Raw genomic sequence first — 14,495 nt, 5'->3', positions numbered from 1 at the left:
CTCTCCCTCTTCCCATTTTTTGAAATGTTTTAAGGTTTATGAAGAAGCTGGCTCAGACTTCCATCAAGTTGCCTATTTCAAGACAAGAATTGGATTAAGAAATGCTCTCCGAGAAGAAATCAGTGGCTCATCAGACAGGGAAGCTGTGCTCATTACTCTGAACAGACCCATTGTTTTTGCCCAGCCCGTGGCCTTTGACAGAGGTATTGTAGAGACAATTGCTACAAGTTAGTGTTCATACTGAGGAAGAGATATTTTTTTTTTCCTAAGAGGCTTGATTATTTAAGATTCAATATGTTTCATGTTAAGTAGATGAGAAATTTGGGAGATCTCCTCCATGCTCAACAGATTGATAATTCTGTCATCAAACATCAAAAATTCCATTTGTTGAGGGGATTAGTTTTCAGACGGTTTGGAGGAAGCTGCTGTTGTAAATTTTCACAGACAAATAATGCTGAGAACAGCAGGACATTTTAATATATTAACTCTGATGGTAAATGATCAGGTTTGTTCATCTTATCCTTTGAAGCACAAGCCCAATCACTGCACCCTGAATGTGTGTGTGCCCCTTGTTATACATCCTCTGACTTAAAGTAACAGAGAACTGTAAAAGGGAGAAAAAAAAAAAGAATTTATTTAGTGAATGTACATTAGTTTTTTTAATGTGAGGATTTCAGTTAAACATTTTTGGTTTCCTCATCAAGCTGTGCTATTCTGGCTGAACTACAAGGCCGCATATGACAACTGGAATGAACAGAGAATGGCTTTACATAAAGATATTCATATGGCCACAAAAGAAGTGGTAGATATGCTGCCTGGAATCCAGCAAACCTCTGCGCAGGCTTTTGGGACCCTGTTCCTTCAGCTGACTGTCAATGACTTAGGAATTTGCCTGCCCATCACAAACACACCCCAGGTAAGCAAAAGTGTGACTGTGAGAAGTCTGTTAAAATACCAGTTTGTGTGTGGTACATATACAGAACCAGGTGATGCATATTTCAAAAGAGGTCTAGTCTTACAAAAGGAAATATGTGGGCTTTTTTATAGGGAAACATAATTATAGATGTTCGTAGAGCTAGAAATTAATCAATCTGTACACCTAAGTGTATGTAATTGTACATATCAAAATAAGCACCAAAAAACCACATGAGGATTGAAGCTACTTTTTGTCATTGTTCAATCAAGTCCTGTGTGACCCTTCTATGAGAAAAGAATCGATCCCGGATTTGTGTTCTCTGGTCATGGGGCCTATGGATTATAGCCCTCGATCAAACATGGACTTTTGTTCTTTTCCCAGATGAGCTTGACTCCCACTGCCCTAATAAATTTATAATGTAGGTGTTGCATTTAGGAAACAGCAATGCAAAGCATTGTGTGGGCAGAGGTGATGCTTTTGAAGCTCTGCAGAGAAGGAAAAACACGAGGAGATATGATGAGGGGATCAGTTTTCTACTAGGGAAAGATAAATGGCATTTAGTAAATGTACAATATCACTTTGACATCGCACTGACCAGTAGATTCTCCCTGTGATTTTATTTTCCAGTCTAACCACTCTGCAGATCTTGACACTGGCTCTGCTTTAGTCCTGACTATTGAAAGCACACTCATTACTGCCTGCTCCTCAGAGTCTTTAGTTAGCAAAGGTCATTTTAAAAACTTCTGTATCCGCTTTGCTGATGGCTTTGAGACAAGTTGGGATGACTGGAAACCAGAAATAAGAGGAGATCTAGTCATGAATGCATGTAAGTGAGGATGATTTCATACTGGATAAGAGTATTTCAGATATAAATCCACTTTTGCCCTTCCCCTTGACCTGAAAAACGGCTGAGCTTTCCCAAAAAACCTAAAGAAAAGGCTTCGGCCTTTTGAAAGCAAAATAATATGGATCTAAAAGGTTATATTCCTTTGTTGTTGTTTTCCTTTATTAGTAAACTTTGCTGCTTTATGTATCATTGTAATAATTTAAGTTCTGAGAGATGCTGGAAGAGTTGGATGCATTGCTTTTATGCAATGTCATAAGAGCCCAGTAAGTTTTTAATAGAGTAATATAGAAAATTTTTTTATATGTATACAAATATATATAATGGTGAAAATTCTATAATTTTATGGAATTTTAAGTTGATTCAGTACATATATGTATTTATACATAATATACATTTAGAATTTTGTATCTTCCCAAATAAATTAACTTTACTAAATAAGAGAAGTCCTCCAATGGGAATTAAAACTAGAACTTCTATCATTCTTTGATTGTGGCAGGCAGGAGACTGAGGATGGGATTGGGAAGGGCTGGTCTAAAGCAACTTTTACTGGCTGTGTAATCAGTGTATTTGCTTTGTACGCTTCACGTAGGTGTTGTGCCAGATGGTACCTATGAAGTGTGTTCTAGGACAACGGGACAAGCTGCAGCAGGTAATGTGTTTGTTTTAATAAATTAAGTCCTACATAAATAAAACACTCATAAAATATGAAATTTAAGTCTTTTAACTGTGTTTTCATTTAATTGGTTGGAGGAAAGTCAGCAATAGTTGCCATAACAGTAGTGTTGTCCTGTTGCTTCCTGCCCTAGAGATTGCTAAATCTTGCAGTATTTCTCATGCTGCTTCCTGCCCTCTCTTATCTCTCCCAGAAAAGGCTTCTATTTTTCCCAAACTCCCTCTCTGCCCAGTCTAAGTAGTCTGGACATTCTCCAGAGCACTCAGAAATAGATGTCAGTCTCTGTATTGGTCATACTTCATTTAGAAAGAAAACCAGTATCTTGTGTAGTTGTGCTTAGAGCAAGGTCTGTATTTTGATGGTGAAAAATCCTGGGAAGACAGGATATTCACTAGGCACACTATACACATAATAAACATCTTCCAGCGTTGTTGTTCAAGACCTGAATAAATAGGTCAGCATTTGTACATGCAGAAAGACATGTTTTATGTTTCTTGCTGTTAGAAATTCCATTTTGGAATAATGTACTTGCCTGCATTTGTAAGAGCTGAAGCTTGAGATGCTCTCTCCTTGTCATCAGCTTGGCTGAACGGAATGTGTTTTCATTAGGTCTGCCTATGTTATATCACTTGTTAAAGAAATACTGGGAAGTATTTTCATCTGGCATTTCAGTTGTGGAAATATATTTTTCTCAGAATGAGCAGAAAAGACAGTTCTTTGTAACTGACAAACACTGTCTTAGTTAATTAGTACATAATTCAGTATGGGGGATTTTTTAGAAGAGGAAAAACCGGTTAAACTGATTTTTTGTTAACACAGAAAGCAGTAGTGCTGGAACCTGGACACTGAATGTGTTGTGGAAGATGTGTGGTATTGACGTCCACATGGATCCAAACATTGGGAAAAGATTGAATGCTTTGGGCAACACCCTCACAACATTGACAGGAGAGGAGGATATTGATGACATTGCTGACCTCAACTCTGTGAACATAGCTGACCTTTCAGATGAGGATGAAGTTGACACCATGTCTCCCACTATACATGCAGTAAGTGAATCCACCAAAATAAGTCCTACTGCTTGGAAAAAGTCTTCTGTCAAATGGAAAGGTCTTAGTCTTGAGTCCAGCGTGCAAGTCTTTATAGCTCATACAAGTCTTGCTGCAAGTTAAAAATGTTTGTGTGTGTGTGTGTTTTCTAACTCCATATTTCAAAGGCAACACATTGCAGATCATATTTCTACTGGTATAATGTGGAAATATTGATCTGCATTTGAAAACATGGAGGAGACACGGTACCTAACCTCAGGTACCTGAATTGTAAAAGCTGTGGATTTCTTCTAGGCTTTCTTCACAGGAGAGTAAGTAACTAACATGAACAAATTAAAAAAACCCTTACTTCTATGCAATATGCTGCTGACTTTGCTTTTTGGTTTTCTACAAAACCATTTTAACAAGCTGTTCCTTAATGTCTCTTGCCTGACAACATCATCCCAGCACACTAATGCTCCTGTTTGTTGTTCAGAAATCAGGTGGAGGCTCCTTGGGTGGAGATGCACGCAAGCTCACATTTGGGCAGCGGATTGTAAATCACCTGCTGGGTTTGAGTCCCCCAACCCACCGATACTCTGTTCCTGTAGAATATCTCTGGGGCTCAGCGAAGCGGGATTTGCTCCAGTCTAGCAGAGCACATATGAAAGCAGGCAGATCCTGCTCATGGGGACATGTATGTAGTAGTTATAGTGTGTCTAACTGAATGATGGGCTTTGGATCACTGGAAAAAATCCAATCAGCTGCCTATTCACATGAATTGATTCTTTTGCATGCACTAGTCCAAATTTGAAGGTGTGAAATTCACATTGCCTCTTGCCTAAATCGTACTGATGTCAAATTTTTGATGAGGGCATTAATGAAATGTTTACTTTAAACAGGAGATCGTTGATCACCGGCGGCAGGGAGCTTCCAGTATCCAAACTGGAGAACAGCGAGGAAGGAAATTTATGAAGCGTTTAGTTGATATCAGAGAGCTCAATGAGCAAGCGAAAGTCATTGATGACTTAAAGTAAGTGGGGTTTGCTTTATGTTCTTATCACACATCTTGTGGCACTGTTATGGTTAAGTGCAAATTGTTGCCTTTATTTAAAAATAAAAAAATTGTCCTTTTGGATTCCAAAAGCAAAAGCTATATATGCAAGTACTCTCCCAAATCTCTCTGGTTGTTCCATAAGTGTCAGATTAGTCTGTTTTTTTCTGACTCTGCATTTTAATGACTGATTTATAATCCTTTTCCTCTTGATCCAAAATCATAGTTCCACCTTGATTTACTATCATGCTGATTACTTTAGCAAAATATATTGCTTTGAAACTGTAATAAGCTTAGGAAGAAGAAGAAAAATACTTAAATTGGGGGGTTTTTTTTGCATCTTGTACATGATGTTTTCAAGATAAATCTTATACTGTACTTGAGAAAACCCTTTAGAAAAAATTACTTCAAATTTCATCTGAACTTCTGTGAATTTTATTAATGGTATTTACAAACATGGTTTTTTGGGTTGTTTGGTGGATTTTTCCCCCCCTTTTCCCCAAGACAGACTTACTATGAATGGATCTGGCTGGGATGGGAATACAGAGGTTGGTAATTACGTGTTAAATAATGAAGAGGAGACACGTTTTACTGTTTATACTTATAATGAAATTACTGTCACCATTCAGAGGGAAATTTCATTTGAAATTTGGATTTTAGGTTAAGTGTTTGTTCTAATATTTCTGCAGCTATATTTGGCCCTGGTCGTAAGTATTGGGACAAAAGAGAAAAATGGGGTAATTCCCAGGGAAAGCATTCTTACAACACAGGTTTTTGAAATGGTGGAAATAGTATCTATAAGATAATTCAACCATGCTTTATCTCCAGAAAATTAGGTGCAAGTGAAGGGACCATAAACCAAGAAATTCAGCGCTACCAGCAGCTGGAGTCAGTGGCTGTGAATGACATCCGCAGGGACGTCCGCAAAAAGCTCCGTAGATCCAGCATGAGGGTGAGCAGGATTAAGCTACTTTGAGAATATTGTAGCACTTGTGTCCCCAAAAGCCTTTTACTTTGCTGGCACTCCCATGTGCAGTAGCATTTTAGCTTGCCAGAGTTTTTCTCTGTGTTCTCAGTTGTTGCATTTCAATGTTGTTTCTGGTTTAGGCTGCCTCCTTGAAAGACAAGTGGGGTCTGAGCTACAAACCCAGCTACAGCCGATCTAAGAGCATTTCGGCATCAGGGAGGCCACCTCTGAAGAGAATGGACAGAACAAGGTGAGCTTCCGGGAATCTGGGATCTGTGATAGCACATGGAATGGGGGAAATGCTGGACTTGGGCCTGAAGAGTCCTTTTACTACAGGCAGCAGCTGTTTGTAGTGGAACTGGATAGGAGGAGATCATTTTGCGAGACAGGCATGTTCTAAAAAGCACTTTTCTCATTTTTTTGAAACCTCTGAGAAAATTCCACTTTTACAACAACTTGAGGTTTTCTATGGAATCCTGTTTTCAAAACATACTGAAGAAATGTATATAAGGAAAAATGGCATAGCGTAATACTCTTGTTTTCTACACTTGATGTACAAACATCTACCTTTTGAAAGGGCTGTTGTAATGAGACAAAGAAAGGGAGATGCTTTTTTGTGTGTGAGTAATTGCCCTGTGTGGTAGATTATAAATACCTTGTTTTTCTGTAATTTCTGCATGTTGGCTCAGGATTGAAAAGCTTCCATACAGAAATTAGCAGAGATAGGTATATTAAAAGGAAGGAGGTGGAGAAGAAAAGAGAAAGAAGGTACACATGATTTGGCCAGTATTCTAAGTGCTTCAATTATAATTTAATATATTCCTCCATTACAAAGTGATAAGGATGACCTTATATTTGTGTAGTTAAATGTTTGCATGACCCTAAAATCTTGCAGTACAACTCAAGAATCTGTTTGGGTTTTGTTTTGCTTGCAGCTCTCGACTGGGAGACAGTGAAGACCTCCCAGATATCCGTGTAGATGCTGCATCTCCTGGGCCAAGAGTAACCTTCAACATACAGGATTCTGTAAGAATTACTTTATATGCCATACAATTGCATTCCCTGTGCCATTTGGTCACAAATTCATGAGATTATTATATCCAGGCAAACCTTAATTATGTGTCTGCTTTTGTTAGTGTTTGCCTCAATTACAGATGTGTTTTTGGAAGATAGACTTGTTTCGTTAGAAGACAGATGTATTTTGGTTTCTTAGCACAGAAATTAATTGAATCATGAGCGAAAAATATTTTTAAATGGTTTGATTTGGTTTTTAGGCTCACACAGTAGAGATTTTCTTGGGATTCTTGTCAGAGGTGTGGAAAAAAAATCACCTAGGTTTTTTTTGGTGTTTGAATCTATTTAGAGTTTTGGAAATGGGTATTAGTCAGTTTGGTATAGCTCTACAGGTTTATCCTTCTCAGTGTTGGAAATGGATTGTTGAATTGGTTTTGGGGTGGTTTTTTTTCTTTTTTTTTGCTGCTATGTTTTCTCATTTTCAAAATGTTGATTTTGCACGGCTGAGATTATTGTAATTGTTTTAATTTCTATATTTTTTTCATTTCTATTAAGTTGAATCAAACAGCTTTGGGGATTGCACAACAATCCAGCTGTCCAGGGGAAGGGTATTTTCAGGTATTTCTGAGCAGAAACAAGTATTCTTTTCCAGAGAACTAATTTATCTCATAGGGAGCTGCTTTTCAATATTTCTTCTCTTTTGCACTCAGCTAAACAGAATGTATATTGAGTTTGAAAATATTTAAATTAAGCAGAACAGTTGTTGATGACAACAATCAAAATACTTCTATACCCTTATGTAGACCTAAAACCTCTTGTAAAATGAATTATTGGGGTTTTGCTTAAATATCGAGCAAGGCTGATGTAAAGTGACCCAAGTCTAGCCTTGAAATGTGCTTTAGGGGATGATTTTAGTGTGTGTGCCTTCACCTGTTACATTGTGTTCCAATGTAACAGCAATCAACACCAGAACAAAATAATTGCCAGGTGGGAGGACATCTTCTCACACTCTTATTTCTGTTAAAATTCTTACATTTAATGCGGAGTAAGACATTGTCAAATAATAGCAAGTAGGGAATGTTCCAAAATTTAATATCCTGAGAACTAACAGAGTTTTTTAATTGCTCTCAAAAACATATTTAGGGAACATAGTAGAGTATTTTTCTTAAAAAGAAATTAACAGAGCAAACCCAAAACTCAAAACAAATCAGGAAAGCTACAACTAACAAAAAAAAAAAACCAAACTGAAGAGACAGTAATTTACTTTTTCTCCCTTCTAATTATTCTCATGCTCCCAGGAAATAAATTCCTGTTTCTGAGAGAATGGTGGAAATGACACCTGGGAATGTGCTTTGCACATTTCAATATGTTTGCATTTAAAAGCTATTCTCCCTATTGTTGTTGTTATGTAGAAGCCCAGTTAGCTTAGGTTCCGTTGGCATAGCAAAATGCTATCAAACCCTTAAAGGTATCAAATTTTGAATATTTTTTTAAAAATGTATTTTCCTGGTGTCATGATGTCAGTTGCTCTGCAGAGCTCTAATTTGAATTTGCAGACAACAACTGTGTAGCTTTACAGTAACACTGCATAGGAAGTGCTGGTGTTTAACACTTGTAGATACTTTTTGCAGGCATTTTAAGAATTTAATGTTGGAAAATTGCCTGTGTCATGATTTCTGTGAGAAACAGGAGGCTCCTTTAGGACATTTGGTTCCGTGCTCGGGCCAGGGTGCCCGGGGGCGGTGCCGTACATTCTGTGTAGTGCCCTGCATGCCCTCACTAACCCTCCCTGCAAGTCATGGGCACTTGGGCTGCCTTCTGTCCTTTTCTTTCAAAATAGTTGTTAAATTTAAATGAAATCTTTCCATTCCTTCTAAATTGGTAAGAGCATGATGAGTCTTTATCTAGCAGGCTGAGCTCAATCACTAGGCAATGGCGAACATCTCCCCACCAAGCTTTCATTCCCTTCTTTTTCATAATCCCTCTTGCAATTCCTTTACCTGCTCTCTCCTTGTTATGAGGAACTCGGAAGTAAGAGTTTCTCATAGCACTCTTGCTTCTTTATTTCCAGATCTATCTACTGCATTCTCGGTGGAAATCATACCTGTGGAAATTTACTATCTTTTTGTCTTTTCACAATCAGTTTCCAGAGGAGACAGAAATGGACCTTTTGTCCGTAACTATTGATGGTCCCTCCCATTACTCATCTACTAGTGAAGGCTCATGCTCGGTATTTGGTTCACCCAAAACTCCAGTAGGCTTCTCACCCGGCATTCCCTTCCAGCCTGAAGAAGGACGCCGGGATGACAGCTTATCCTCCAGCAGTGAGGACTCGGAGAAGGACGATGACCATGAAAGGGAGAGGACGTATTTTTATAGGAAACCACCGTAAGTAGCGGTCCTGAGGAACAACACAGAAATGAAGAAGATACCTCAATATATTTTCAGTACTTTCAAACTTGAAATACTGAATTTAAAGCCACAGAACCTGTTACTGGTGAAGTACTGAATACAGTCAAGTGTGTGTGTGAAAGGCAGGGGAGGTTGTGTCCAGCAGAGGTGACTGTGTGGGAAGGAGGGATCCTGATCGGAAAAGGAGGCAACTGTTAGAAATTTCAGGGCTTGGCAGAGAATGAAAGAACTTGGAAAGTGAGGTTTTTGAGGCACAGAACAGGAAGTAATAACGTGGGTATTTACAAATAAGAAATTTACTGTATAAATATTTGTGTTCCTTTTCTGATTGCGAATTTGAGAAAGGCTTAGTTTTTGTAATACTCTAGATTAAGAAATGTAATGTGTTAATGCAAGATGGGTCACTGTACTGCTGCATATCAGATAAGGCTTTTCCCCAACATGTTTTTATAAGTTTATACACTGAATGTGGACATAGTTTGGGAATGCCTTGTAGCCCCTGCTGAGGTAAATGTCCTGCTGATACCTGCCCCCCACCTGTGCCTGTGCAGGAGCACCTCTCGCAAGAAAGCCACGGGCTTTGCTGCTGTGCACCAGCTGTTCACCGAGCGCTGGCCAACAACACCCACCAACAGGAGTGTCACTGGCACCACCACGGAGAGAAACATTGACTTTGAGCTTGATATCAGGGTTGAAATTGATTGTGGGAAGTGTGTGTTGCACCCCACTATGCTCCAGCAAGAGCACGACGACATTAGTTTGCGAAGGTAAGAAACGTGTGCATTAGTTCATTACCAGCACTTTATTTGTAGCAATTAGCACTGCTTAATAACAGAACCATAAGTTGCAATTGCTCTGGCCCAGTGTGACACAGGAAATTATTTTAATAACATGAGTAAATTCATTTTAGGAGCTATGATCGGAGTTCCAGAAGTTTGGATCAAGAGTCTCCTTCAAAAAAGAAGAAATTTCAAACTAATTATGCATCTACTACTCACTTACTTGCTGGCAAGAAAGTGCCATCATCTCTGCAGACAAAACCCAGTGATGTGGAAACAACAGTGTTCTATATTCCTGGAGTGGATGTAAAGGTAAAATGAAGGGATAATTCTCAGGGAGGCAATGAGTATGTTTTCTCCTGAGCACCATCAAGCTGTACACTCCCTTGGTTTTTTAATCATTGTTTCTATATCCTAGCATGAAAGGGTCTCAACAGAAACGTCCTTGTATGTTATGATTTAAAAATCCTATGGAGTGAGAACAGGGAAAAATCTGTCACTGCTGAAGGAAAACTTCGTGCAATTCAGTTGAGGCAATGCCATAAATCACATGCTCCTCACCTGAAACAGCTTGGCTTCTCTAGTCTTTCGATGTGCAAGGACTATGTGTGTCCCTTTTCCAGTTTTCCAGGCTGTCTTCAGGGATAACAGTTATACCTCAGGTGCTGCCCGCTGCTTTTAGTCAAATTTAGGAATAACTAAACATTCTCTACAGCTTTTGTTATGTTCTGTGTTTTCAGTAATAGTGTATTGTGCATGTAGAGGAGGTGTGAACTCTTGGAATATCTTATTTTGATTTTTTAATGCTAATTTCTGTATGCCTGTGCTTAGTAGTGGAACAGTTCCACCCGACATTAAGACAAGAAAGAAGGCTGTGTGCACAGGTGGCACAGGATGCGTGTGATGTAACAGAGAGAGAAACAAGCTTTAGACATTGTTCCTAAATAATAAATTTCCTCCATTTCTCTGTGTTTCATTGACTTTTTTTTTTTAATATTTATTAATTTATCTGGGTTTTTTGTACTAAGTTTTCAGTTCTTAATATGTGTAGGACATGAATTGGAATGTAATGTATCTTACTGTGATGGTTTAGCCACACTTACAATGATATTTCTGTAAATAATGAGAAGAAATAAATTTTGGAGGGAAGGAGTGACACCAAATGGCTGTATAGAAATTGAGTTCTTTGTGTGAAGTAACTTGATCTTGCTTTGCTTTCCAGTTGCACTACAATTCCAAGACTCTAAAGACTGAATCGCCAAACACTTCTCGAGGATCCTCTCTGCCACGCACCCTTTCCAAAGAGTCCAAGCTGTATGGTATGAAAGATACTGCCACATCTCCTCCTCTATCTAGCACTATCCACAGCAAGACTAACACCTTACTTCCTCCCCAACCCCCACCCATCCCATCAGGTACTTATAGACAAACTTTCTGAACCTTTCATGGATATATTTTTCCTTGGTGTAATCTACTGCCTTTAGATCTGGCTGCACATTACCTGGAGCATTGTGTTTATCCAGTCTTGACTTTGCCTGCAGAAACCTGATCCCAGAAGCAAGGATGCAGTTCATAAAGCTGCATTTTTAGACATTGTTTGCCAAACCAATCTCAGTAATATTTCTGTTATAGTCACCATATCCCAGTGATGGGCTGTCACTGCCTTCTCCCAGTTTTCATTTAACAAAAGAATGTTGGAAAGCAAAATGTAAATATCTCACCTGTTGCAGGCCCTAGAATAGCCATGATTTAGAGTAACGAGTTCTGATACAAATTTTGATTTGTCTCCAGTGATTCCCGTTTTCAAGCAGGAGGCTGTTGTTACCTCATGTCAGATCCAGACGCGTGTAGATTGCACCTCCAGTTTCTGAGACATTCACTCTTCTCTCCTTTGGCATTTGAATATTGCTTTAAACACAAAGCCAAAATTTTGTCAGAATTTGATCACCAGGCAAAATGAATCACTGAAAGTTCTGCTTGTGGGTTTTGTCTTACAAAATCACCGGAGATGCTGGGAGAGAACAGTGAAATGGGGACACCTTCCTCAATTCTCCATGCTGTTGAACCATTAGCTCTTACTCCTTTAGGTGGCCATCCTCTTTATGCTTACCGAATGTCGTGTAGTGGTTTATGCTACTTCTCTTCACTTTTGTTCTCTACTTTGCTATCTTCTTTCTAATCTTTGCCTTTGAATTCTTACCACATCATGTGCAGGTACTGAGGCTTGCTGGTTTTATGTCTGTAAGCTCTGCATTTGGTGTGGAAATTGCACTTGTATGATAACATAAATGCCTCCCAGACTAGATATAGGCTTGTAATTGCTTTATTTCTTTATGAATTGTATTTCTATAAGTATTTATTAGTCCTGAATGGTTTTGAAACACATTTATTGTCATTTATGCTACATTTTTTAATAGTACTTTTCCTCTGGAAATCATTCCTCTGGAATGGAGACCAACTTGTATCGCCTTTGGTTTCCAGTTAAAGTAAGATAGGACAATGTAGTCAGAGACACGAGGCAGAATAGTTTGCACAGAATGAAAATTCAGTGCTTGCTTTTTTTTTTTTAGCAAATAAAGGATTTTTAATCTCATAGTAGTTAATTTTTTATATTTTTCTTGGAGCATTTTAAATCCATATCACCGTTTATGTATATTCATTCAAATAGCTATATTTCATAGAGACAGTAATTGAGCTGGTACTAATATCTTCTCTGCATATTTATGTTTTGGTGAGCATGGATTCAAGATTCTTCTTCGACAGATTTAGAAAACAGTAATCCTTTTATTTGTTTATACTCTGGCTAGTTCCAAGCTTTCAAAAATGCTAGTTTAGAATGTTCAGTTATTCCTTGCATAAATACAAAAGGACTTGCCATTTAAAGTTTTAATTTTTTTAATGTATTTTCTGCATTTAAACTGACATTTTTTCCAGACTCGTGCATTTATTTTTCCTAATTCCACTTTCATTTCCAGTCAGCTGCGGTTACTTTGCACTGGGTATTTGGAGAAGAACTCTGTGTGTTTGCTTTCAGTGCTATTTTCTAAAAAGTGAGGTGGTGACAATGACAACAGAGTGCTTGGTCAAGACCATGAGGAATGGAATTACTGCAGTTAAACATTACAAACTAATGGTTGTTTTTGGAGTTTATAAGTGTAAACTTAACGACTTAATTTTCTCTAGCAGACCTGATCTATGTCTCTTCAGATGATGGAGAAAATTAGAGGGCACAGCTTGATAAGTTATGAAGTGTCTTCTTACGTTCAGCAGTTACTGCTCAGTGGTGTTACCTTAGACAAATGTATCTCTTCAATGTTGCAGCCAAAGGGAAAGGGAGTGGTGGAGTCAAAACCGCTAAACTCTACGCGTGGGTTGCACTCCAGTCACTGCCAGAGGAGATGGTGATCAGCCCCTGCCTCCTGGACTTCCTGGAGAAAGCCCTTGAAACCATTCCCATCACACCCATTGAAAGGAATTACACAGGTCAGTTGCATAATTCTATTCTGGCACTCTGTGCTTTTTATGGTATTGAGCTGCTTTTCCCTTCAAATTCCACTTTCTAATGAGTTCTTGTACTTGTTAAAAGCTGTTAGTTCCCAGGATGAAGACATGGGACAGTTTGATATACAAGATCCCTTGGAAGAGTCCACAACATCCTTAGTGTCATCTTCAACGTCAGCATATTCCTCCTTCCCTGTGGATGTGGTGGTTTATGTACGAGTCCAGGTGAGGTTTTAACTCAACATTCAGAGTAGTAACTTACTTTAGTCACTGTCTTTTAAACAATCAATGCTTCTAAGTGGTTTTTAAAAAATACAACTCTTTTCAAGTGTCCCTTCTGAATGCTTTATTTTTGTCCTGCCTGTCAGCCCTCTCAAATCAAGTTCAGCTGCTTGCCGGTATCCAGAGTCGAATGTATGCTGAAGTTGCCTTCCCTGGACCTTGTTTTCTCTTCTAACCGAGGAGAACTGGAAACTTTAGGCACCACATACCCATCAGAAAGTGTGTCCATTGGTGGCAGTACTTCACAGAGTGGCTCAAAGAATTCAGCTAGTAAATCTGGAGCACCAGGTAATATGTGTGTGCATGTTGATTCTATACACAGAATATTAAACTATATTGCTGCTAGAGGGCATAATTTGAAGTGCATTTGGTCTGTTTAATACTGCTGTTAGCATCAAGTATTATTTCATGTTTGAAAATGCTTTCAAAATCTGATTTTTGCCCAAAACAATGACTCCAGGTTCATCACCTGGCCTTGGCAGTCCCCTCGGCAGGACGAGGCACAGCAGCAGTCAGTCAGATCTGACAACTTCCAGCAGCAGCTCTTCAGGCCTGAGCTTTACTGCCTGCATGTCCGACTTCTCCCTTTACGTCTTCCATCCCTACGGAGCTGGAAAACAAAAATCAGCTGTTACTGTGCTAACCCCTGGATCCGGAGCCTTGGGTACGGAACAAGTTTTTGTTTGCTTCTATGAACATTATTCAAGTGTGGCACAGTTTTCTGAACTGTAGATTTGAAAGGATTTTGAAGATGAAAATGTTTCCTTCCTGCTTCTAGGGAATGTGGACGAGGAGCCAACTTCGGTCACTGGCCGGAAGGATTCCTTGAGCATCAACCTGGAGTTTGTGAAAGTCAGCCTGTCACGGATCAGGCGTTCAGGAGGCTCCTCCTTTTTTGAGAGTCAGTCTGCGAGCAAAGCTACCAGCAAGATAGATACCACATTGATCAACATATCTGGTAAATGCTGCTTTCATTTTAATCCCAGCTAATTAGAGAACTGTTGTTCCAGAGATGGACTTGACTC

The 14,495-nt window shown here is 38.9% G+C and overlaps 1 protein-coding gene across 11 annotated transcripts in view; it reads left to right on the top strand.

Annotated features, from left to right (window-relative positions):
* Positions 1-14,495, top strand: part of KIAA1109 (KIAA1109 ortholog) — an 88,925-nt gene that overhangs the window by 66,830 nt on the left and 7,600 nt on the right. For 5 of the 11 annotated variants that reach the window (XM_048303191.1, XM_048303187.1, XM_048303188.1 and 2 more), the window contains 19 exons: positions 35-203; positions 705-916; positions 1,544-1,742; positions 2,353-2,412; positions 3,256-3,482; positions 4,364-4,494; positions 5,344-5,467; positions 5,623-5,732; positions 6,418-6,508; positions 7,052-7,114; positions 8,640-8,884; positions 9,460-9,675; positions 9,819-9,999; positions 10,910-11,102; positions 13,009-13,170; positions 13,274-13,413; positions 13,557-13,758; positions 13,931-14,134; positions 14,249-14,428. In XM_048303191.1, the coding sequence (XP_048159148.1) occupies positions 35-203; positions 705-916; positions 1,544-1,742; positions 2,353-2,412; positions 3,256-3,482; positions 4,364-4,494; positions 5,344-5,467; positions 5,623-5,732; positions 6,418-6,508; positions 7,052-7,114; positions 8,640-8,884; positions 9,460-9,675; positions 9,819-9,999; positions 10,910-11,102; positions 13,009-13,170; positions 13,274-13,413; positions 13,557-13,758; positions 13,931-14,134; positions 14,249-14,428 (3,109 nt within the window). Of the gene's footprint in view, positions 1-34; positions 204-704; positions 917-1,543; positions 1,743-2,352; positions 2,413-3,255; positions 3,483-3,957; positions 4,159-4,363; positions 4,495-5,343; positions 5,468-5,622; positions 5,733-6,417; positions 6,509-7,051; positions 7,115-8,639; positions 8,885-9,459; positions 9,676-9,818; positions 10,000-10,909; positions 11,103-13,008; positions 13,171-13,273; positions 13,414-13,556; positions 13,759-13,930; positions 14,135-14,248; positions 14,429-14,495 lie in introns of all 11 variants that reach the window. The other 6 variants (XM_048303190.1, XM_048303189.1, XM_048303195.1 and 3 more) reach the window with 5 other exon arrangements.

This window comes from Corvus hawaiiensis, chromosome 5, assembly GCF_020740725.1.
Source record: "Corvus hawaiiensis isolate bCorHaw1 chromosome 5, bCorHaw1.pri.cur, whole genome shotgun sequence".
Classification (NCBI taxonomy): domain Eukaryota; kingdom Metazoa; phylum Chordata; class Aves; order Passeriformes; family Corvidae; genus Corvus; species Corvus hawaiiensis.
Note: the sequence above shows the minus strand (reverse complement) of the source record. Positions and strands in the feature narration are given on the sequence as shown.